At 47.9% G+C, this 25058-nt stretch overlaps 1 protein-coding gene across 1 annotated transcript in view; it reads right to left on the minus strand.

Moving 5' to 3' along the window:
* Positions 1–23952, minus strand: part of C1QL1 (complement C1q like 1) — a 41395-nt gene extending 17443 nt beyond the window's left edge. The window contains exon 1 of the mRNA XM_083583559.1: positions 23232–23952. Coding sequence (XP_083439685.1) covers positions 23232–23840 — 609 coding nt within the window. The 5' untranslated portion in view covers positions 23841–23952. The remainder of the gene's footprint in view (positions 1–23231) is intronic.
* Positions 23953–25058: the final 1106 nt, after the last annotated feature.

Below are 25058 nucleotides of genomic sequence, written 5' to 3' on the forward strand. Positions count from 1 at the left end.
AACAGAGAAGCAAGGAATCTGCACCTTGTACAGCAGCTTACCAGACAAGTAATAATCTGGGAACAGGGCTGCTCACCTAGAAATACTAAAGCATTATCTGTCTTACTGTCACCGCCCCTCCTTGTGTGGCCGCAGCTCCTGCCTGGTTCCTCAGGAGAGAGAGATTTCTTTCTGGTGGTGGCGAATTGCTATCAAGCGAGCACAATAGACCCCAAGTGATATTGACAGTCAGAGGGTCAGAGCCTAACTCTGGGAACAGGGAACCCTGGGAATCGCAGCTCTGTGAGGGTCTCCTAAGAACTCTCAGCACCCTTAACAAAAAACACACCCCAGGGTTTGTTTGTTTTTGGTGGAAACCACAATTCTTTAAAGTGGTACAGTGCTGCAGATGGGGTCAAGTTGTCCACCTTTGTTGTTGTTTAGTCGTTTAGTCGTGTCCGACTCTTCGTGACCCCATGGACCAGAGCATGCCAGGCACTCCAGTCTTCCACTGCCTCCCGCAGTTTGGTCAAACTCATGTTCGTAGCTTCGAGAACACTGTCCAACCATCTCGTCCTCTGTCGTCCCCTTCTCCTTGTGCCCTCCATCTTTCCCAACATCAGGTCTTTTCCAGGGAGTCTTCTCTTCTCATGAGGTGGCCAAGGTATTGGAGTCTCAGCTTCAGGATCTGTCCTTCCAGTGAGCACTCAGGGCTGATTTCCTTAAGAATGGATAGGTTTGATCTTCTTGCATATCTAGGACTCTCAAGAGTCTCCTCCAGCACCATAATTCAAAAGCATCAATTCTTCGGCGATCAGCCTTCTTTATGGTCCAGCTCTCACTTCCATACATCACTACTGGGAAAACCATAGCTTTAACTATACGGACCTTTGTCCACCTAACCGGTAAAAATTATCCTGCATGATTTATGTTGCATTTGTGATGTTCATTCGCGTTATTGTTATTTATGGTTTGTAAGCCGCTTTGGGGTTCAGTTGCAATGGAAAGCGGCATGAAAATATAATGAATCAAATCAAGTCCATATTGCGTCCAACAGCTTCCTATGTTCCTGTGTTAAGCAGAATTTTAAGCTTCTGGGAAACTGCCAGAAATAGAGGCTGCTAATCATTTTTGCAAACAGAGTTTTGTAAACAGAAGCTGGGTAACTCTACATTACCCAGGGGGGCTTTTTCCGAAGGTGCCTTCTAAACATGCCATCGCTGTGCTGTTATTATTCACCTGTTTGAGGGTGGCCCTCCCAGCCTCTTTCCAAAAGGCAAAACTCTGTTGCACTGGGAAACTGTGGTATCGCTTCATAAACACTACAGGTGTAACCTGATTTCCCTTTCCTTGTGGCACCCTGGGAAATGTAGTTTTTTGTGTGGGAGGGTGCTAGAATCTCTACCAGAGAATTCTCAGCACTCTCAACGAAGAGCAGTTCCCAGAAGCTTCTGGGAGGAAACTTTTGACAGTTAAAATGGCATTAAATCAATAGAATATTTGCATTTGCGTTGTCTGTGTAGACATTGTTTTGTCATTGGGGACAATGATGTAAAGGGTGCTCTATTTCGGTACACAACTCCATGGTTTCTTGGTGGATGGGTCTTGTTTGAACACCGTTAATTGGGAGTGATTCACAGAGGGCTTGGCTGGAGACTTTGAGCAGTCTATGTATTTCTCTGTAATTCCCTGTATTAGCTTGTCTTGCTTTGCCCTTCTGGCGGAATGTGCTATTCAGGCTTCTCTCTTCATTGCTTCGGGTGGCTCTCCGCTATCTTGGAGCTGTAGTTGGGGTGCAGCTGGAACTGGTAGGTAAGGATAGTTCTGGATCTTTTACTGTCACTTGAGGCTCAGGTGACCTCGGTGTTGTGGAATGCCTTCCATTGGCTTCGGCTGGTGGCCCAGCTGTGCCCCTATCTGGATAAAGGTAAAGGGTAAAGGGACCCCTGACCATTAGGTCCAGTCGTGGCCGACTCTGAGGTTGCGGCGCTCATCTCACTTTACTGGCTGAAGGAGCCGGCGTACAGCTTCCGGGTCATGTGGCCAGCATGACTAAGCCGCTTCTGGCAAACCAGAGCAGCGCACGGAAACGCCATTTACCTTCCTGCCGGAGTGGTACCTATTTATCTACTTGCACTTTGATGTGCTTTCAAACTGCTAGGTTGGCAGGAGCAGGGACCGAGCAATGGGAGCTCACCCCGTCGCGGGGATTCGAACCACTGACCTTCTGATCGGCAAGTCCTAGGCTCTGTGGTTTAACCCACAGCGCTACCCGCGTCCCGCCCCTATCTAGATAGGGACAGCCTAACCTCTGTTGGAATTCATCATGCGAAAGGCTGGGCTAAATGAATCCCAAGCCGGAATTAAGATTGCCGGAAGAAATATCAACAACCTCAGGTATGCAGATGACACAATCTTGATGGCAGAAAGTGAGGAGGAATTAAAGAACCTTTTAATGAGGGTGAAAGAGGAGAGCGCAAAATATGGTCTGAAGCTCAACATCAAAAAAACAAATATCATGGCCACTGGGCCCATCACCTCCTGGCAAATAGAAGGGGAAGAAATGGAGGCAATGAGAGATTTTACTTTCTTAGGCTCCATGATCACTGCAGATGGTGACAGCAACCACGAAATTAAAAGACGCCTGCTTCTTGGGAGAAAAGCAATGACAAACCTAGACAGCATCTTAAAAAGCAGAGACATCACCTTGCCAACAAAGGTTCGTATAGTTAAAGCTATGGTTTTCCCAGTAGTGATGTATGGAAGTGAGAGCTGGACCATAAAGAAGGCTGATCGCCGAAGAATTGATGCTTTTGAATTATGGTGCTGGAGGAGACTCTTGAGAGTCCCATGGACTGCAAGAAGATCAAACCTCTCCATTCTGAAGGAAATCAGCCCTGAGTGCTCACTGGAAGGACAGATCCTGAAGCTGAGGCTCTGATACTTTGGCCACCTCATGAGAAGAGAAGACTCCCTGGAAAAGACCCTGATGTTGGCAAAGATTGAGGGCACAAGGAGATGGGTACAACAGAGGACAAGATGGTTGGATAGTGTTGTCAAAGCTACCAATATGAGTTTGACCAAACTGCGGGAGGCAGTGGAAGACAGGAGTGCCTGGCGTGCTCTGGTCCACGGGGTCAAGAAGAGTCAGACACGACTAAACGACTAAACAACAACAAACTTTTCTTGCAACTATGCAGCCTTTAGAAGACATCTGCAGACATCCCTGTATAGTGAAGTTTTAAAATGTTTAATGTTTTATTATGTTTTTATATACAGTCATACCTTGGATCTCAAACGCCTTGGCTCCCAAACAAATCGGCTCCCAAATAATCAAAAACCCGGAAGCAAGTATTCCGGTTTTTGAACGATTTTCGGAAGCCGAACATCCAGCACAGCCTCTACGGCTTATGATTGGCTCCAGGACGCTCCTGCAGCCAATCAGAAACCGCGCCTTGGTTTTTGAACGGTTCCAGGAGTCAAACGGACTCCTGGAACGCATTCTGTTTGAGAACCAAGGTACAACTGTATGTTGGAAGCCGCCCAGAGTGGCTGGGGCAACCCAGCCAGATAGGTGGGGTATAAATAAGAATAAGTATGGAATAGGGCGTCCCTGTTTTCATTGGAGACATGCTGGAGGGCATGGTTTAGCATTTGAACTCAGATCTCCCAGCCCTAACTGCCAACTTTCCACCCACCGCATTCAACTTGACCACCACAAACTGGCTTCCTTGTTCCTGCAAGGCAGACCCCACCCCCCACCCCCATTTGGGGTCGTTGACAATGCAATAGATCCAGAGAAGGATTACAGTCACCGAAAGGCGAGTTATTTTCCCTTGGAGACCAAAGTAGCTCTGATCACTGGTAGATAGCAATTACATGGTACATTGGTGCTCCCGAACTGCCACGGCTGATTTACGGTCATAACGATCTTGCGTCTCTCATCCACCGTGACCGGGGACAGGCAGTTTCACTGATCAGGAAAGAAGGCTGGGCGGTTTTTCCCAAAGCCATCGCAAGTCGCACTTTGGGAGTGTGGCTCAGGGAAATGCTACTCCCACAAACACAGCTTCCCACGCCCACGACGCTTGAGGATCCCTCCGGCTGGGGAAGCTCCTTTTGCCCCCCTAACAATCCATAAATGAGAAGGTGAAGCGCTTTCTTTCCAGGCACAATTGTTACAACAGCCCTGAAAGGTAGGCCATGTTTGGAGGCGCGAGAAAAAGAGTAGCTTGGCTGAAGGCCACCCAACTGAGTCCATTGCTAAGGTGAGGACCACATCATACAGCCCACTTTTAGGTTACTGGTGGATATTACCCCAAACACCAGCCTTTCCCAGGGCAGATACTAAACACTTACCATGCAAAATCCCAAGTTTAGTTTCCCCAACCCCTGGTGCCACTGCCCTCCAAAAGGTACCAAAATATACATGACAGTAAAGAACTCCAATAAGGGACGCGGGTGGCGCGGTGGGTTAAACCACAGAGCCTAGGACTTGCCGATCAGAAGGTTGGCGGTTCAAATCCCCGCGACGGGGTGAGCTCCTGTTGCTCGGTCCCTGCTCCTGCCCACCTAGCAGTTCGAAAGCACGTCAAAGTGCAAGTAGATAAATAGGTACCGCTCCTGTGGGAAGGTAAAAGGTGTTTCTGTGCGCTGCTCTGGTTCACCAGAAGCAGCTTACTCCTGCTGGCCACATGACCCGGAAGCTGTACGCTGGCTCCCTCGGCCAATAAAGCGAGATGAGCACCGCAACCCCAGAGTCGGCCATGACTGGACCTAATGGTCAGGGGTTCCTTTACCTTTACCTTTACCTTTAAAGAACTCCAATGCATCCAAAACATATTTATGGTGCTGATAAATGCAAAGGTTGCAGGTTCGATCCCCATATGGGACAACTAACTTAACCTGGGGAGAAAACAGCAAAGAACTGAAGAAGAGAGCACAGCAGAGGTTATATTTTCTGAGAATCCTCTGGAAAAACAATCTCTCAAAGGACCTGTTGATGGCATTTTATCATTGTACTGTTGAGAGGGTATTAACTTATGGTCTGTGTGTGTGGTTTGGGAGCTGCACGGTCAGGGGGAAAACAATGCTGTCCAGGGTTGTAAAGACTGCAGAGAGAGTAATTGACTGCACTCTTCCCACCTTGGATCAAATCTATGGTTCCAGGTGCCATAAGAAAGCTGCAGAGATAGTGCAGGATAGTGCGCACCCTGGAAATGATCTCTTTCAGCTTCTGCCTTCTGGAAGAAGGTACAGGGTTATAAAGACTAGGACTAGCTGCCTGAGAAACAGTTTTTATCCAAATGTGATTTTGGCAGTGGCGTAGCGTGGGGGGTGCAGGGGGGGCCGGCCGCACCGGGCGCAACATCTGGGGGTTAGGGCAAATCCACGGGTTAGGGGGCGCAAATCCACGGGTTAGGGGGCGCAAATTACTTGCCTTGCCCCGGGTGCTGACAACCCACGCTACGCCACTGGATTTTGGTTTTAAACACAGTGTAAGGAGTCTCTATGGGAGTATATTGTATTTAATTATGGGGTATCAGAGCTTTTAGGGGGCTAACCAGGTTGAGTTGCTGGGATAGCAGGCTTGTTGGTTTTTTTTTGAATGTCTTATGTAGATTTTTTCAATTTTGTTGTTCTGTATGGGACAATGACAATAAAGATTATCGTAACTGCTTATTCCAGCACGGCAGGGGGTTGGACCAGAAGATCCTCAAGGTCCCTTCCAACTCGGTGATTCTACAATCAATGTATTCTTGCTATGGAGGTAAGCTGGTGGTTTGAGCTCTGATTGGTGGACCACTGAGGTCAGAAGGTCCCTACCTCGATGCTATTTCTCTCCAGCATTGAAGACTGACAGTACAGGTTCGTCGCTGAATATCGTGGAGTTGTGCCCAGTCCAATAAAATGTCTTTGCGATGCGGATATACACCAAGGTCTGGCCAATCACATATTTAGGGATGGAGCACACAGCAAGCTGACCTCCAACACCTGCCAACACCTCCAACACCTGAGGGCCAGGTGGGGCTTGTCAACCTGTGAAAGTCGCCCGTCTAGGAGAAGGAAAACTCTGATCCTAAACCTCTGCAGCCTTGTGGATTTGTATGCCTCCTTCTGGCAACTCCTGCAGCTAAGCTGGTGCCAAACATCTTGCTCTGCTTTCCTTTGGACCACCTTAGTGAGGCTGAACCACAGAGCCTAGGACTTGCCGATCAGAAGGTTGGCAGTTCGAATCCCCGCGATGGGGCGAGCTCCTGTTGCTCGGTCCCTGCTCCTGCCCACCTAGCAGTTTGAAAGCACATCAAAGTGCAAGTAGATAAACAGGTACCGCTCCGGCGGGAAGGTAAACGGCGTTTCCATGCGCTGCCCTGGTTCGCCAGAAGCGGCTTAGTCATGCTGGCCACATGACCCTGAAGCTTTACGCCAGCTCCCTTGGCCAGTAAAGCGAGATGAGCACCGCAACCCCAGAGTCGGCCACGACTGGACCTAATGGTCAGGGGTCCCTTTACCCTTTACCTAGCGAGGCTGAGAGGGGGGTCTTGTCATCAAGGCAGCCCAAGACCTCCATACATACCGCCCAGCCTTGCACGCAGCGGTTTGACTTCACCCCCATAGGCACACTCCATTGTCTCTCGACCGCAATGGATGCCAGCAACAAATCAAGCGCAGTTCTGATCACCTCCTCATTCATGCAAGGAGGAATTTTTAACTCTCTGGTCCCTGCAAGTCAATCTGCCCCCTGCTGACTGTTTCAAGTCAAGACGGGCAAGTGCTAGCCCAGAAATGGAATCAAGAAGAAATTCCGACGAAAGAAGAATGGCAGACGAAATTAATGGACTATGCAGAACTGGACAAAATGACAGGAAGGATTCGAAACCTGCGGGACCAGAGATTTACGGAAGATTGGAAGAAGTATATGAATTATTTGAAGAGCAACTGTAATCAACAAATTACGCTAGTAGGACTACAAGAAGTTTTGTAAGGAGAAATATACGAAGCGTTACAAAGTAGAAAAAGATAGAGAGATTGGTTATGAGTTTGAAATGTAATAGGGAAAATAAGAAATGCATACTGAGAGATTAGATTGGAAAATTTTCAGACAGAACTGAAAGTCAAAAAAACTGAATAAGATGTAAAAGTACTGTATGTTTAATTATTGTTGAAAATGGTATGTTAAAAAACTAATAAAAAATTATATATATATGGGCAAGTGCTGAGCATAGTTGTGTTCTCTCGGGGGCACTGTGGGCCAGTCTCTGGCAAGGAGGCTACCCACAGGCCGGCAACTCCCAAGCGCTGCCCGCTCAAGTGTTTGGGGAGCAGGATTTGGGAAGATGATGCCCGGCCAACTCCAAGCCCCGACCTAGGATGAACTTCCCCTGTGTTTGCTCTGCATACCTTTAAATAGCAAGCAAGCTTTATCGGCAAACTGGTTTCAGCCTGGAGTGTGAATTGGGGATCCTGCGGTGTGTGTTGCAGAGGGAAGTGCAGGGTGGGAGGCATATTTCAAAATGCTGGGAACTATAAATAAACCCGAGACATTGAAAAAAAATCCATCAGCTACCTTGTCTTTCTTCAAACATGTTTAGGGTCAGGTCTGTACACCGAGGAAGGAAGTGATGGCAGCAGACTGACCCAGGGTTCATGAATTCAGGGACGGGGAGGCTGCAAAACAATACCCCCTTGCAGTTGCACCATTCAGACAAGAAGAGTGTTCCCTTGAGTGTGAAACTAGGGCTGCCACTCCTGTCGGTTCCCAAGCACTGCTCCTGTGGTTTTAACAGGGACCCCAGGCAGAAATACAGCAGGTGCAGTTTTCCCTTTTCGTTGCCCCTCTCCACGGCAGGGAGAGCTGCCCCCGTTGCATTTCTGCATTCAGTTCGCGAGGTAAAGGCACAGGGAGAAGAAGATGGTTGAGTTTTGTGCAGTGCAAAAAAGGGGGGGGGGAGCACAACTCTTAAGTCCAAGCGTCTGGAGGGTAGAAGGCTGCTCAGAATCTGCCAGTGAGACTCTGATTGCAGCGCAAGGAGGACAGCAAGTGATGCCGGGAATGGAATAGTTAACAAGGTAAAGGGTAAAGGTAAAGGGACCCCTGACTGTTAGGTACAGTCGCGGACGACTCTGGGGTTGTGGCGCTCATCTTGCTAGTGTGGCGCTCAGAGCCAGTGTGGTGTAGTGGTTAAGAGCGGTAGATTCGTAGTCTGGGGAACCGGGTTCGTGTCTCCGCTCCTCCACATGCAGCTGCTGGGTGACCTTGGGCTAGTCACACTTCTCTGAAGTCTCTCAGCCCCACTCACCTCACAGGGTGTTTGTTGTGGGGGAGGAAGGAAAAGGAGAATGTTAGCCGCTTTGAGACTCCTTTGGGTAGTGATAAAGCGGGATATCAAATCCAAACTCTAATTATTATTATTGGCCGAGGGAGCCAGCGTACAGCTTCCAGATCATGTGGCCAGCATGACTAAGCCGCTTCTGGTGAAACAGAGCAGTCATGGAAACACCATTTACCTTCCCGCTGGAGCGGTAGCTATTTATCTACTTGCACTTTGACGTGCTTTCGAACTGCTAGGTTGGCAGGAGCTGGGACCAAGCAACGGGAGCTCACCCCGTCGCGGGGATTCGAGCCGCCGACCTTCTGATCGGCAAGTCCTAGGCTCTGTGGTTTAACCCACAGCACCACCCATGTCCCTATAGTTAACAAAGGGGTTGCCAAATGAGCAGAAGAAAATTGGACCTTGCTGTCTCTAGGGTATTTCACAGCAGCTTCATCTGCAGAAATCAGATAGCTAGTTGATAACAACAGCAACAGCAGCAGCAGCAGCAGCAACAACAACAAGACCCCACATAGTGAAACGTCAAACATTAAAAACTTCCTCAAACAGAGCTGCCTTCAGATGTCTTCTACAACTTGTATAGTTCTTTATATCCTTGGCATCTGATGGGAGGGTTTCCACAGGGCGGACGCCACTGCCGAGAAGGCCCTCTGCCTGGTTCCATGTAGCTTCACTTCTCGCAGCGAGGGAACTGCCAGAAGGCCCTCGGAGCTGGACCTCAGTGTCGGGGCTGAACGATGGGGGTGGAGATGCTCCTTCAGGTACACAGGGCCAAGGCTGTTTAGAGCTCTAAAGGTCAGCACCAACACTTTGAATTGTGCTTGGAAACGTCCTGGGAGCCAATGAAGATCCTTTAGGACCAGTGTTATATGGTCCCGGCGGCCGCTCCCAGTCACCAGTTTAGCTGCCACATTCTGGATTAGTTGTAGTTTCTGAGTGACCTTCAGAGGTAGCCCCACGTAGAGTGCATTGCAGTAGTCCAAGCAGGAGATAACCAGAGCATGCACCACTCTGGTGAGACAGTGCGCAGGCAGGTAGGGTCTCAACCTGCGTACTGGATGGAGCTGGCAGGCAGCTGCCCAGGACACAAAACGGACCTGTGCCTCCATGGACAGCTGTGAGTCCAAAATGACTCCCGGGCTACGCACCTGGTCCTTCAGGGGCACAGTTACCCCATTCAAGACCTGGGTTCCCCACACCTGCCTTGAAACAATACTTCTGCCTTGTTGGGATTCAATCTCAATCCATCTATAAAACCATATATTCTAAATACACCACAGTCTCTGCTGTCCTTCATTCCAAGGAAACAAAACCCTGAGGAAAGCACAGGCATCCCGATGTCTCTTGCCACTCAGAGACTGAGGTAGCGCCTAATTAACAATGGAGGAGGCCACAAACCAACAATAAGGTAACACGAATCCTACATTATTATTTTTTTAAAAAATAGAATAATAGGCTCCCAAATACCGCAACAATAAAACATCCTCATCTTACAAAGGGAAATAACCTAAAGGGATAAAAGTCCTCAAAATATCCAAAGCACGTTCAGAGATTTCGGATTCAAGGATTTCACTTGCTCGTGCCTGCACATCAAACTGTTGTTCACGGCGGAGGAGCCCGGGGCTAGTGAGGAAGTTGGCAATCCTTGAACCCAGCCCTTTGCCCAAAATGTTGGCTTCCCCCAGGGAGAGCTAGAGCTGCGCAGAGCCAGCTAGCATCTCCTCATCCCACTGGCCAGTTGCCAGGAGACTGTGAAACCTTGAGGGAAATGAATTCGCGGGTGTTGTCGCCAGCAGCATGAAGGCGCACATGAAAATTCTCCCTTTGATGCAACTCCTGTGGGACAGTCATCTTGCACTTATAATAGTTGCACTGAAGGGCGTTGAGCATTTCTGAGCGCGGAGCTGAACATGGCGGGTCTTCCCCCCCTTCTCCTGAATTATACGAGGCTGCTTTGAAATAACTGCTTTGGAGATATATATATTTGTAGCCAGTTAGGTACGAGCTGATTCCCTTTGCAAGGAAAACACCCTCTGAAATGTGGTGCCCTTGGGATTCTATTTTTAAAAACAGACATGCTGTCTCCTTCAGGGACCAGAACTCTGAGCATGCTCAGAAACCCCCGGCCAGCGGCTCCGATCAACTTTTAAAATAATAATGAAAAAATTGCCAAGTCTCTTGTGGAGAAAGGGAACGGAAGGTGCCGCTGAGGGAGGTTTGTGTGTGATTGTGTGTGTTTGCGTGGCACTGGGAGTAGCGTGGTATTATTAGAATGTAGGTTTCAGCAAAGATCATTTTTATTTAACCATAGGGCACAGCAGTGCTAACAATAACGAAATGTTGCGAAATGGCAGATCATACTTTAATTTCAGTCCTAAGCCTGGGAGCGGCGTTGCAAACTTCCAGCAAAGCCGAATCTTAAAGGTGCAGGAGCCCAGAAAGAAACAACAACCCATCAGGCTCTTATACTCAATGCTACAGACAGTCCTCCTTGCTGAATTTGCGCCTGCCGTCGTGCAGCTGTAAATGGCACAAGGACTCTTCCTTAGATAAAGAGCGTCTCCAGAGATCCCTTTTATTTTGCCGCCCTGATGGTTTGTGCTCATGATAGTGTCAGGCAGACCCTGCTTGCAAGACTTGTTTTTGGAACTGCAAACGTTTCGGGGCAGACCTACTGCTTCATGCCCCGTAGCTTTCTGCGGAAATCCTGTAATTTTGCTTATTGCAAATCACAGAATCGTAGAGGGTCATCTAGGCAGGAATCTTTTGTCAAACTCGGGCCTCAAACCCATGAACCTGAGCTGAAGAGTCTCGTGTTGTTCTACATGTTCTGTTTTATCTGTAATTTTTGTTACGCTATAGCCAGGGCTGGCCCGACCATGAGCAAGGTGAAGCAAACACCTCAGGAGGCAGAATCCAGAGGCAGCAGATCCTGATGTCAATATTTATACAGGGCCAGCCCAACCAACAGGCAAGGTGAGGCGACTGCCTCAGGCGGCAGAATCCACGGGGCAGTACAGTATATCCCTATGTCAATCTTTCTTTCCCCTCTTGTTCCTGATGTACACCTCCCCTCACCCTTTCTTCCCTGGCAAGCAGGGCTGGCACTGTTTTAGGGTCTGCCTCAGGTGCCAAAATGTGTTAGGCTGGCACTGGCTACAACGCAAGAGTGCCCCTCGGGATGACAATAACAGACCCTCCAAGTGTCCCTGTTTTCCAGGGACAGTCCTGGATTTACAGAAGCCATCCCAGTTTCTGATTCGATCCCAGTATTTTCCACTTTTCCTTAGGACATTTCTATTTTCATCAGAGAAATGTTGGAGGGTATGGAGTTATGCAAGCCCTGAGCAAAGGAGATAAGATAAGATACAACCTTTAGAAGACGTCTGAAGGCAACCCTATATAGAGATGTTTTTTTTAAAAAAAGTTTAATGCTTTATTATCTTTTAATATTATGCTGTTTTTAAGTCACATTTTAATCAATGTTTTATATTTGCTGTTAGCCACCCTGAGCCCAGTTTTTAAACTGGGAAGGGCGGGGTATAAATAAAAAATTATTATTTATTATAATATATGCTGGGAGTTGCTCAGAGTTGCTGGGGCAACCCAGTCAAATGGGTGGGGTATAAATAATAAAATTATTATTATTGTTATTATTATTATTATTGAATGGGACATACTTATTTTCCTCGGAGGATTGTTGGAGGGTATGCAATAATGCAATACTGGGATTGCAATACTGATGAAGCAGGATTGTGTGAGATCTAATCTAAATCCACCACAAATGCCCTACTACTTCTTCAATGACATGATGGAGAATATACCTGCCCCCCCCAAAAAAACACCCCAATAGTCTGGAGGTGCCCAAAGGTGCCAACACTATTGTTCAGTTAAGGTGGCTGACTACTAAAAGAGCTGGGGGATTTTGCCCCTTTAATAGCTGTGTCAAAGAGGGACTTTGTATGATACACCTTTGTATGAATAGCTGAAACGGCCCCTGCTGAAATTCCCTCTTCCTCATAACTATTAAGGGGGCAGGGACCCTGTTCTCTTTGGCAGCTGCCCCCCGCCTCTTCTAATCTGCCCCCCTCACTCCTCTCCAGCTAACGGTCCTGTGGCTTTGTAGCAATTCCACCAAATTGGCCCTCCAGTCTCTACGCTCTCCCACCTCCAGGTAATGAATGATTCCAAGGAACCTTAATTGGCTAAATGTGATAGCGACGGACGTCAGGTTTCAGCTCTAATTGACCACAAAACCATAGGCCCAGAACGGAGCCAGCGCGTTTCCGCTGCCCTGTGCCAGGCCCCCTGGGGCAAACCAGAGTCATTTGCCACCCTCCCTTGGGCACACAGAGAACTTGGCTCTGCTGCCCGTGGAAAGATTTTCTGTACATCCAGCTCTGTAAGATTTCTGTAAGCTTCATCAAGGCCTGGAACATTGTGGGTGGGGAGTACAACAGAGCATGCACAAAGTGTTTTCCTGTCACTGTTGTAGCCTCAGATCAATCCAGCATCTTTATATAGCTTCTGGTGAATGCTGAAGACACAGATCTTTACTCTGGCTTTTGACACTTGGGGTGCATTTTTGGTGGCGCTGTGGGTTAAACCACAGAGCCTAGGGCTTGCCGATCAGAAGGTTGGCAGTTCGAATCCCTGCACTGGGGTGAGCTCCCTTTGCTCGGCCCGAGCTCCTGCCAACCTAGCAGTTTGAAAGCACGTCAAAGTGCAAGTAGATAAATAGGTACCGCTCCGGCGGGAAGGTAAACGGCGTTTCCGTACGCTGCTCTGGTTTGCCAGAAGCGGCTTAGTCATGCTGGCCACATGACCCGGAAGCTGTACGCCGGCTCCCTCGGCCAATAAAGCGAGATGAGCGCCGCAACCCCAGAGTCAGCCATGACTGGACCTAATGGTCAGGGGTCCCTTTACCTTTACATTTATGCCTTTAACAGGAGTTTGGCTGGCAGCCAAAAGCTGGGTTTTTTATGTATATATAAAGCATGACACCTGCTGCTGTCCAAGCCGTGAGTTTCTGTTAGAGGCAGAGCCATAAACTAAACCAGTCATCATAATATCTTTGAGCCCCACCTCCCCAGATGAAAAACACTTGGCCTACCTTACTAGGTTGTTGTAAGCATTCCTGTGACGTCAGTAGTTTTAAGCACACCGAGCGACAACAGGAAGAAATGCTACGTGGATAACTATTTATTTTGCACCCACAAGAACTCTCCTTCCTACCATTCCTAGCTAAGCATCTTGTTCACGAGGCTGTCGCTGAGAAGGGTTGCCAGCTTTTGAACAGGGTCCTGCACCTATGCTTTTTGAAAGCAGCTCGATCTGTTTGTATTAGCAGGTGACTATGCTACTATGCTAATTCTTGATGCCGAAGAATTGATGCTTTTGAATTATGGTGCTGGAGGAGACTCTTGAGAGGGCCATGGACTGCAAGAAGATCAAACCTCTCCATTCTGAAGGAAATCAGCCCTGAGTGCTCACTGGAAGGACAGATCCTGAAGCTGAGGCTCCAATACTTTGGCCACCTCATGAGAAGAGAAGACTCCCTGGAAAAGACCCTGATGTTGGGAAAGATGGAGGGCACAAGGAGAAGGGGATGACAGAGGACGAGATGGTTGGATAGTGTTCTCAAAGCTACCAGCATGAGTTTGACTAAACTGCAGGAGGCAGTGGAAGACAGGAGTGCCTGGCGTGCTCTGGTCCATGGGGTCACGAAGAGTCGGACACAACTAAATGACTAAACGACAACATCCTGATCTCTGTAGCAGCAAAAAGCCTCGGTTTCCGAGTTCTGCACATCAAGCAGCTCTTAAAGGGTGCAAGAGTAAGCCAGACAGGGTCACTTTTTCCAGTTAGTTGGCAACCCTGTTGCCAAGATGATAAGGAGATGAAGGAGTGTCTCCTGCCCTTGTCTCCTGGAACGGTTCCTGTTTGCATCCCAAGCACCAGGGATCTGCTTGGGAAAATACACTGTCATCTGAGCAGTTAGCCGAAAGCTGTTTAGCTCTCCTGACCTAAGAAACCCCAGGCAGAGACCTGGGAGGCGGAAGGGAAGGTTTCTATAGCAAATGGTTCTTCTGCCCTATAGGCAACGACTGCTGGGTTTTCCTTTTGTCTTCTGGGGTGCACAACTGAGCCTTCCAAATGCAAATAGACGAGGGGGAAATTGAGAAGAGAGGGAGGAGAAAAATGCATTTGCTGATTGGGAAGTTATTAAATATTTAAAGTCACAGAGCCCGCCGGCCTTTTAGACTTTCCATATCTACAAAATGACTCACATATATATATAGACACACAGAGAGAGATAGATCCTTAACTACCCTCCCCATCTCTCTCTAGTGCTTGACACTGAGAAAAAAATCAGGTGTGACATTCAAGGTGTGACAGAGCATCCCCATTAAAAGTTGAGAATCTGTGCTTTAAAATCACATGCTGTTTTCTTTCCTTGACTATTTCTCTCTCTTTCATTTTCCTCCAAGAGAAGGGGGTGGGTTTCGGTGACACTGTGCATTGTGGAGGGGAGTAAAAAAGGTAGTAAGACCATTCTCAAAGAGCATCTTTTGCAACGCAGCATCAACAGGTATTGCAGCATCTCCCAAGGTGAGGCTGATGATAAAACAGGTAGGAGAGTATGGAGAAAGACTCTGCCCCTTCTGTCCCCCCCCCAAAAGGAAAACTCCCCTTTCCTCATTTTTTTGTTCTTATTTCCCAGTTATATACCTGATTATGACCTTCACTCCTCCAGTTCTGCCACCCTCAACCATCCAAGGTTTCTTCCCTCCCTAATTGACAGCATCATCATCATCATCATCATCATCATTATTATTATTATTATTATTATTATTATTATTATTATTTCCGCCCTATACCCGCAAGACTTGGGGTGGTTCACAAGTTAAAATCACAATATAAAAACGTAAAATACATAATAAAAACAAAAACATGAACAGCCCCATAATCCCCCTCTCTTTTCTGTTTTATATCTGGAACGTCTAGACATACCTTTGATTACTTTAAAAGGGCATCCGACACATTCATGGAGGAGAAAGCTATCAATGGCTGCTAACTATGGTGACAGTATACAGTGGTACCTCAGGTTAAGTACTTAATTCGTTCCGGAGGTCTGTTCTTAACCTGAAACTGTTCTTAACTTGAAGCACCACTTTAGCTAATGGGGCCTCCTGCTGCTGCCGCGGCGCCGGAGCACGGTTTCTGTTCTCATCCTGAAGCAAAGTTCTTAAGCCGAGGTACTATTTCTGGGTTAGTGGAGTCTGTAACCTGAAGCGTATGTAACCTGAAGCGTATGTAACCTGAGGTACCACTGTACTATTATATAACATATGGGGGACAAACAGCAGGGGCGGACTTTGGTCATATGGCACTCTGACAAAGGACAAAATTTAGGCAAATTTAGACTTTACAGAGAGCCGCCCGCCTGTATCTTAGCTATTATGTATTATTTCCCTTCAAAATATGGTAGGCCAGTCCTTCTGAGTATGTGGGAAGGGACTTTATGCTACAATTCCCAGAGCTTCCTGGGAGAAAGGACTGACTGTCCGGCCGGCCCTCCCATGAGGCGGACTGAATCGGCCGCCTTGGGCGGCGGAATCCCATGAGACATCAACCCCCCAACAGGGTTGCGCAACTGTGGCTTCTGGCGAGATCTCATGAGATCTCTCATGAAGCCACTGCCGCATGACCCTGGTATTCGAAAGCATGGGCAGGCAAACTAAGGCCCGGGGGTCAGATCCGGCTCAAACGCCTTCTCAATCCGGCCCACGGATGGTCCGGGAATCACCATGTTTTTACGTGAGTAGAATGTGTCCTTTTATTTAAAGTGCATCTCTGGGTTATTTGTGGGGCATAGGAATTCGTTCACTTTTTTTCCAAAATATAGTCCGGCCCCCCACAAGGTCTGAGGGACAGTAGACCGGCCCCCTGCTGAAAAAGTTTGCTGACCCCTGGGAGTATTCATTCTCACAGTGAGTAGTTCTCACAGATGCCCATGGGAAGTGAGACGCCAGTACGCAAGAGAGCTTTGCTCACCTGTGATTCCCAGAATCCTCTGCTACACAGGAGCCTGCAGCCAACCCTCACTATCCCTGACCACTGAATACTTTGCTGGTTGGAGCTCATGGGAAATGTCCGACAACATCTAGGGGGCCACAGGTGCCCCCCACCCGATCTGGAACCACGGCTCCGTGGCTGACACACAGGGTTTGCTTGGAGGCTGAGGCAACGTCTAAAGGATTCCGTAAACTTGAAAACCTTATCTTACCTCCTGACTTTTCCCTTAAGGGAAAGGGAAAGGGACCCCTGACCATTAGGTCCAGTCATGGCCGACTCTGGGGTTGCGGCGCTCATCTCGCTTTACTGGCCGAGGAAGCCAGCGTACAGCTCCGGGTCAAGTGACCAGCATGACTAAGCCGCTTCTGGCGAACCAGAGCAGCACACGGAAACGCCGTTTACCTTCCTGCCGGAGTGGTACCTATTTATCTACTTGCACTGGCATGCTTTCAAATTGCTAGGTTGGCAGGAGCAGGGACTGAGCAACGGGAGCTCACCCCATCGCGGGGATTCGAACCGCCGACCTTCTGATCAGCAAGTCTTAGACTCTGTGGTTTAACTCACAGCACCACCCCTGCTTGAAATGCTACCTTTTCTGTGTACGCAAGGGGAATGAATAGGGAAATGAGCGAGTGCCATGCACAAAGAAGCCTTCGCGCATCTTTTGTTGCTTACATTCCTGGAGCATGCGATTCGATTGCCCCACTGTAGATGCTGGGATATGACATCTAAACCTCTGTTTATGGGGACCAAACCCAGCAAGAAGGCAACAAACTCTCATAAATCCTTGAAAATTCCTTGGGCCTTAAATTTGGGCACAAAAACCTGTTTTGAATGCTAGGGCTCAGAACGCCATAGTGAGGAGAGTGCTCTGAGCATGTGAAGAGCGCATATTTTTCATCACTTTCCCTAACACTCTTAGGACTGGAGATCATTTTCCCCACAGGCTTGAACTTACTGCTGAAGCCTTGGAAGCTGTCTTTTGTGACTGAAGCAAAGGATATCAAGCACACCTCCGGCCGAAAAAATATTTCAGGATAACACATCATGCACATGTATGGCTGCGCGCACAGCATACATGTAAAGCACACGACGCCCCACAAAGAATCTTGGGAACTACAGTTCCCACCACCCCAGTGCTTAGCTTATTTTTGTTAGTTGTTATTTTGTTAATACTGTTTTATAGATTATAAATGTTATTATGAATCACATAACACAGCTTTTTCTGTAATTGTTTAGCTTACATTTCAGCTGCTGTTTCGTGAACAGGGTTTTAGGGATTGCAATTGTTTCGTTGACGATTTGCTAATTATTTTATATCAGCTATGCTGTGTTGGTGATGTTCTATTACATGCTTTGCTATGTTCATATCACTTATTGCTTGTAAGCTGCTTCGAGATTCCTCTGAGTGAAAAGCAGAACAGAAATACAAGGAATCAAATCTGAATCTCAGGTCATGGCTTCGACTCCCATGTTGGGCAAAAGATTCCTGCATTGCAGGGGGCGGGATTAGATGACCCCCGGGGTCCCTTCCAATGCTACAATTCTACGAAATCCACTCGAATCACCCTTCACAAACTACAGTTCCCGAGATTCTTCAGAGAAAGCCACATGCGTTAAATACGGCGCATACACAGCCTTCATATTTAAGGCACCCCCAAGACTCTTTGCTGCTTTCTGCTGCGACAAACCAACGCAGCTGCCCTTCTGGAAACAAATCAGCAAAGGATAGTTAAAAGGCCCCTTGAAACGAGACAGAACATCTCAGAGAACACCCTAGCGGAAAAACTCTTAAAAGTCTGCATGGCTGCCTTTTAACAAGACCTCACTGGGCAGGGAGCAGCCAAGATGGAGCCTTCTCTTCTCCCTGCCTTGTCACCTTGACATAAGGAGGATACACAGTGGTACCTCAGGTTAAGAACTTAATTCGTTCTGGAGGTCTGTTCTTAACCTGAAACTGTTCTTAACCTGAGGTACCACTTTAGCTAATGGGGCCTCCTGCTAACGCCATGGCGCAATTTCTCATCCTGAGGTAAAGTTCTTAACCCAAGGTACTACTTCCAGGCTAGCGGAGTCTGTAACCTGAAGCGTCTGCAAACTGAGATACCACTGTATTGAATAGCACTGTATGGAGAACCATGATGTCCGGGGGCTGGGCTTAATAATAATAATAATAATAATAATAATAATAATAATAATAATAATTTATTTATACCCCACCCATCTGGGCGGCTTCCAACAAAATATTAAAATACCGTAATACATCAAACATTACTCTAGGGGTCCCTTTACAATTCTATTACTCTGAAAGGAAGCCAGCCACACCCGTCTGGTACTGCCATCGGGTTGCCAGTGGCTACAAGCCTCCCACAAGTTTTAGGGCGGCCTGGGACAGCTTCTTCAATAGATAGAGCATGAGGCTTGGTCATCTCAGGGCTGGGGGTTCAGAAGATCATTGAACTGCAGGGGGTTGAACTGGATGACTCTCAGAGAGGTTCCTTCCAACTATGCGATTCCGTGAAGTTTTATGGCCACCTGTACTCATGAAATTCATATCCAAGGTTGAGAGGGGCAGAGCTTCTAAACCTCAGCCTTGACACCTTTTAGGGAAGCTTTTAATGTTTAATAGGTTATTATATTTTAGTGTTTTGTTGGAAGCCGCCCAGAGTGGCTGGGGAAACCCAGCCAGATGGGCGGGGTATAAATAAATTATTATTATTATTATTATTATTATTATTATTATTATTATTATTATTATTATTTTGCTTCAGACATGCAGAAACTTTTCACAGCCAAGATCTGGACCTGTCTAGGCATGGGAGCAGCCGGATGACAGCATAAGAAGGCCTAGGAGCCAAATGTCCTGTTTCAATGCAGACGCCCGAGTCCACCAGCAGGGCCAGAGGGACAATAGTCCTCTCCTGCGCTTTTCCCCCAGCAACTGGTATTTACAGGTATTTAGGTTCCAGGTTCAATTTCTGACATCTCCTGGTAACATCTGGAAAGACACTGCCAATCAGTGACCAAGCCCTTACTGAGCTTGGTGGACCTTGGTGCACCCTTTTAATGAGGGTGAAAGAGGAGAGCGCAAAATATGGTCTGAAGCTCAACATCAGTCCCTTGGACTGCAAGAAGATCAAACCTCTCCATTCTGAAGGAAATCAGCCCTGAGTGCTCACTGGAAGGACAGATCCTGAAGCTGAGGCTCCAATACTTTGGCCACCTCATGAGAAGAGAAGACTCCCTGGAAAACATCTTCCCAACATCTTTCCCTGATGTTGGGAAAGATGGAGGGCACAAGGAGAAGGGGATGACAGAGGACGAAATGGCTGGACAGTGTTCTCGAAGCTACCAGCGTGAGTTTGACCAAACTGCGGGGGGCAGTGGAAGACAGGAGGGCCTGGCGTGCTCTGGTCCACGGGGTCAAGAAGAGTCGGACACGACTAAACGACTAAACAACAACAAAGGCAGCCGTCTCTATGTTCCTACGACAACAGCCTCTCCCATTTGTGTGACACTGTGTGTGTGTTTGGGTTGTGATTACTCAGCAGCATGAGAACTGCACTTGACACATGTTCAGAGGCACTTAGTCCAGGCCTGAGCATTGACGTTATTGAAGGTTCGAGATCCGAGACTGGGCAAGGTGTCTTTCTTTCCTAGTGCGTGCCTTAATATAAATCATCGCTGTGTGTGTATAGTTAAGTTTGGTTCTACATTACATACTCCTCTTGTGGGAGAGGAAAGAACTCGCAAACCATTTTGGGCAATTTGGCACATTTGTCTAAGTGGAATACCAGCAACATTTTGGGAGGCCAAAGCAGCAAGTATTATGCACTGACTGAATATTAGACCCCCGCCCTTTCTGAATATCACACCTTGTGTGTTTTAACTCTGATTTTATTTTTTTCTGGAAACTATCAAATTTTCAAGCTGTATATATAAGACTATCGCTAACATTTGGCTTGAAGAAACTCCTCCTGATCTGTCCCCCCTGTGGAAACTTGAAAAGACGAATAAATAGCAGCAAAGTTATTTATCCAAAAATATGGATAAATATGGATATATTTTTGTGTACTGCACACAGCTGCCTTAAAAGCAGCTGCTATTTATCCCTATAGTATTCTTATTTATCCAAATAAATAAATATGGACAAATAAGAATAGTATTCTTATTTATCCAAATAAATAAATATGGACAAATAAGAATAAAATAGGGATAAGTAGCAGCTGCTTTTAAGGCAGCTATGCGCGGCACACACAAATATATACTCAAGATCGTATTACAGATTAGTTACCCTTCGTAGCTCACAATCAAGATGGCAAAAGGGGAATTTTCTCCACCTTTTCAATGCATACCTATGGGCGAAGTGGCGTCTCAAACTCATACTCCAACTAGCAATTGTGAGCACACAACTAAGGTCTGTGGCCCTTTCTTCTGGATTAATTTTGGGGGGTTTAAAATTTTGTTTTCAGAGTACGAAGGTGGGCTTTTGTGTATGTGGTGGCATCCCTGTTTTTTTGTTTTTTGTGTTAAGCACTGCTGAGTGATTACTGAGGGGAGGAGGCATATGAACAAAAAGAGACAGAGATGGATCTGTAACTGGATGCAACATGAAAAGCAGTTTCTGCGGAGGCCGGTCTTAATTATGAAATTCAATTAGAAAGCGTCAAGAATCCTTCCCTGCTCTCCCTCTGGCAGGATTAACTAGTGCTATCACAAAAGGGATGGTTTGATTAAGAAGGAGCTGATGAGGGAGGCGGGGGTGGGGTGGGGCCAGCCCAATCTGCATTTTACTTTCCATCATCTTAAGTCAAAGTTAAGTGTATGCATATATTAAAAAAAATAAAAATAAAAAAATCTTTACAACCCAGACTCCCTTCAAAATATCCTAGGAAGTAGGGGAAGACTTCCAAATATCCCCAAAGGATTTTCTCTCTTTAAAATAAAATTAATCATAAGGGACACATATCAACTGATTCCTGAGCTTTATGTCCCAAGCTGCATTCATCTTCCTCTTTTAAAATTAAAGAGACATACGTATCAAATATTAAGAACGAAATGCAGTGAGTTCCCAGGGTCAGTAAGGGAGGAAATTCTTTCTAAGGGATTTCTTCTTTGCTCAGTGAAATTGACTGAAGCTGCAACCCGGGGGGGGGGGGAGTGTCTCTTTGATCTCTGTGGGATTTCTGCCTGAGTAGGAATGCACAGGATCTCTCTGTACGATCCAGTGCACACTTGCCTGGGAGTTAAGATCCGGATGAGGCTTACTTCTGAGTAAGCATCAGTTCTGCCTCCCAGGAAGCTTGAGGAAGAGCCGGGGTCCTATAGGAGAGTTGAAGGGTTCTTGACAATGACCTCTTTCCTTTCCTTTTCCATCCCTCTTATTTGCAGATTATTGGGAGAGTGTGCGTAAGAAGAATCTTCCTTAAAGGAAGAATTTCCAGAGGGCAGGAGTCCTTAGTCTGTCTCAGCACAGACAAGGAAGAGTCTTGTGGCAGCTGAAAGACTTAACAAATTATTCAGTGGCGTAAGATTTCCCGATCTAGAGTTCGCAGACTTTTCAGATGAGGGTTTTTTTTGGGGGGGGGGGACGACGTAAGGAAGGAAACCGAACCACAAACTGCTGCTTAAATATCGAAGGATGAAAATTATCTATATCTGTGCATTAGAGGTTGGGGTGGGGGGGAGTGGCAAGATGCTCTGGGGTACCATTCTTCCCTGAGAAGAGGAGCTGAGAAGCGTTTGGAGAGGGTGGGTAAGGATGTGTATCACGGACCACCCCTCCTTAACTTAATCGGAGTGCGGTGGCATTTTTGAAAAAGCACCCCCTCCCCACCATGAAAGTGCAGTTATCTCAGAAGGTCTGTAAGCCTATACGAAACATCCCCTCCACAGCTGGGGTTGCTAGTGAACAAATAACACAATCCTATGCATCTACTTGAGAGTATGTCACATGAGACTCTTAATCTCAGGGTTCTGGGTTCGAGTCCTGCATTGCTGCTGAACTAGGTGACCCTCAGGGTCCCTGCCACCACACTGCAGGTCTATTATTCTATAACTCCCATACGTGTGTGTGTGTGTGTGTGTGTGTGTGTGTGTATAGATAGATAGATATTAGACTTCTACAAAACATTGAAATGGATATGGACAACACACTGTTCCAAACTCTGGGAAAAGTGGACTGCTCCTTTCCTCATCACATATGCACACCTGGATAAGTTAAGGGTACCTTGCAGGTATCCTAGCATGCAAAGGGTTATCTTAGCAAGTGAAGGGCAAACGAAAAGAACCATTTTAAAAATAAAATAAGTGTAACTGAATTAACTTTTTGGTCTCGAAGCACTCGGCTCTTTATTGAAACACTTCCATATCCCTGATTATTTATATTATTTGATCAGCTGAATATCTGAAGAATGACAGGATCCAGTTACAAGAAAGGAGATTCAGACTTAGCATCGGGAAGAACTTTCTGACACCGTTCAACAGTGCGCCAGACTCCCAACAAGAGGTGAACCCTCCTTTACTTGGAGGTTTCATGGATGATATAGTTGGCATTCCTGCATTGTGGGGGGTTGGGCTGGATGACCCAACTCCACAATCCTAGCATTAAGTTTTGGGAACGGAATCGAAATATTCTGAGCCCTCTTCCAACGCAGAACTGAGCCACGGTTAGTGCTGGTATTTGGGGCTTTTGGGTAGACAGTCCAATTTCATTTCTACAAGCATAATCTGCGGAGGGGCGTCTTCTTGCCCTAAAACACTGCGTAATGTGGGAGCGCATGATTCTTCCCTCCACCCCCATCAGGACCCCGAAGAGAGACCCCCAGCCCTCTTCCCTACCTGTCCGTTCTTGCACAGGTCCGCCCACATGCTGGTGCCGTCGCCTCCGCGCATCAGGACGTGGTAGGTGAAGAAATAGGTGCCGGGGATGTTGCACGTGAACTTGCCCGTGGTGGCCTCGTAGTTGTTGCCCAGGTTGGTCACCACGTCGTCGAATTTAAGGATCTCGTAGCCCTCGTGCGGGTTCTTGAGGCCTGCGTAAAAAGCCACGCGGGGCACCGTGGTGTACGTGGCAGTGCTGATGGCCCCGTTGCCCAGGCCCGGCCCGGGCAAGCCAGGGGGGCCCGGTTTCCCGGGGTCCCCTTTCTCCCCCGGGGGCCCCATGGCCCCCGGTGGGCCCGGTTCACCCGGAGGCCCCGGCGGCCCGGGTTTTCCCGGCCTCCCGGGCTTGCCTTGCGGCCCTTGCACCAGCGTGGAGGGCGCGGGGAGCCCGGCGTGGCCGCTGCTGGCGAGGGTCTCTCCCGCCTCGGTCCGGATGGCGCTGGCGCTGGTGGTCTTGGCCAGGTAGGGGTCGCAGACCATGCGACACGTGCCCAGCATCTCGTAGTGCCCGTCGATGCCCACCGAATTGACCAGCACCGGGATGAGGACCACCAAGACCAGGATCATCACCACCCCGATGGCCGCGGCCACCAAAGTTTTGCGCCCGAGGCTCAGCCGCTGCAGGGGCTGGACGCGCTGCCTCCCCGGGGTAGAAATGGTGACGGGTGGGCCGGGCGACCTGGCGAGGAGAAATAAAGGGTGATAATCTGGGGGAACCGAAACAAAACAACCACAGACGAGGTGGAAGGAGGGGCGAGGAAGCAGCAGCAGAAGAAGAGGCAAGAAGAAGAAACTTGAAAAGAAGCAGAGGATCCCCCTTTAGGTGGAGAGGAGAAAAGAAGAGCGCGCGAGCGCGCGTAAAAAACCGAGGCAGTCCTTGTTCCCGGTCTTCTTAAATATCACCCTTAAGACGGGATGCTCTGGGGTGGCCTTTTTATGCTCCACATGGAAAAGGGTTTTTCTTCTTTTCGGGGGAAGAGGAGAAAGAGAGAGAGAAAGAAAGAAAAACCCCGAGAGGGAAGAAAACAGCAGAACAGAAAGGAGAGGAAAAAAAGAGAGAGATGTCTTTTTTTTCCAGCTCCTCTTTCTCTCTGCTCAGTACATCTTAGTAAGATGCTATCATTGATTTGTCTCTCTCTCTCTCTCTCTTCTCTCCCCGCTTCCCTCCCCTCCTCACTCCATCCTCCTCCACCCCCTTGGAGGGGGGAGGAGAGAAAGGGAACGCGAGATGATAGGGCTGAAAGGGAGACGCAAGAGGCATTTGGGGGAAGAGTTTGCGCCCCACCCCACATCCTCCCCACCTTTAAGGCCGAGGAAGGGACGCTGGAGCGGCGAAAGTTAGGACAGGAGTCCCTGGGCAGGAGGTCGCCTCCCTTGTTATTGTTATATTTGATTCTGGTGGTTGCTATGTTCAGCACCCACTTGAAGTCGAGGGGAGTGTATCTCCAGGGGCTATAGGGACTTTGGTGATCTTGCTTCGTCAGCAGCTGTTGCCTGGAGAGAGACGCACCAAAATAAGGAGGGAGAGCCAAAAGTATCGACTCGAGTTGGATTTCTTGCCAGCCGTTCCAGTGTTTGGGCATTTTTTTAAGACCCGAAAGGTTGGGATGGGGGTGTTGGTTGGTGGGAAGAGCCTTTCCCGATCCCAAATTTCAGGGAAGGTCACCTTCGTCAAGGAAGGAGTAGTTAGGATGGGTTTTTGCGGAAAGGCTGCGGCTGAGTCAAAGCGAGGGTAACCTTCACAAGCCCACAGACGATTTTCCGAAGGTTTGCTTATCAGAGCGC

This window comes from Podarcis filfolensis, assembly GCF_964270895.1.
Source record: "Podarcis filfolensis genome assembly, chromosome: 13".
NCBI lineage: Eukaryota > Metazoa > Chordata > Lepidosauria > Squamata > Lacertidae > Podarcis > Podarcis filfolensis.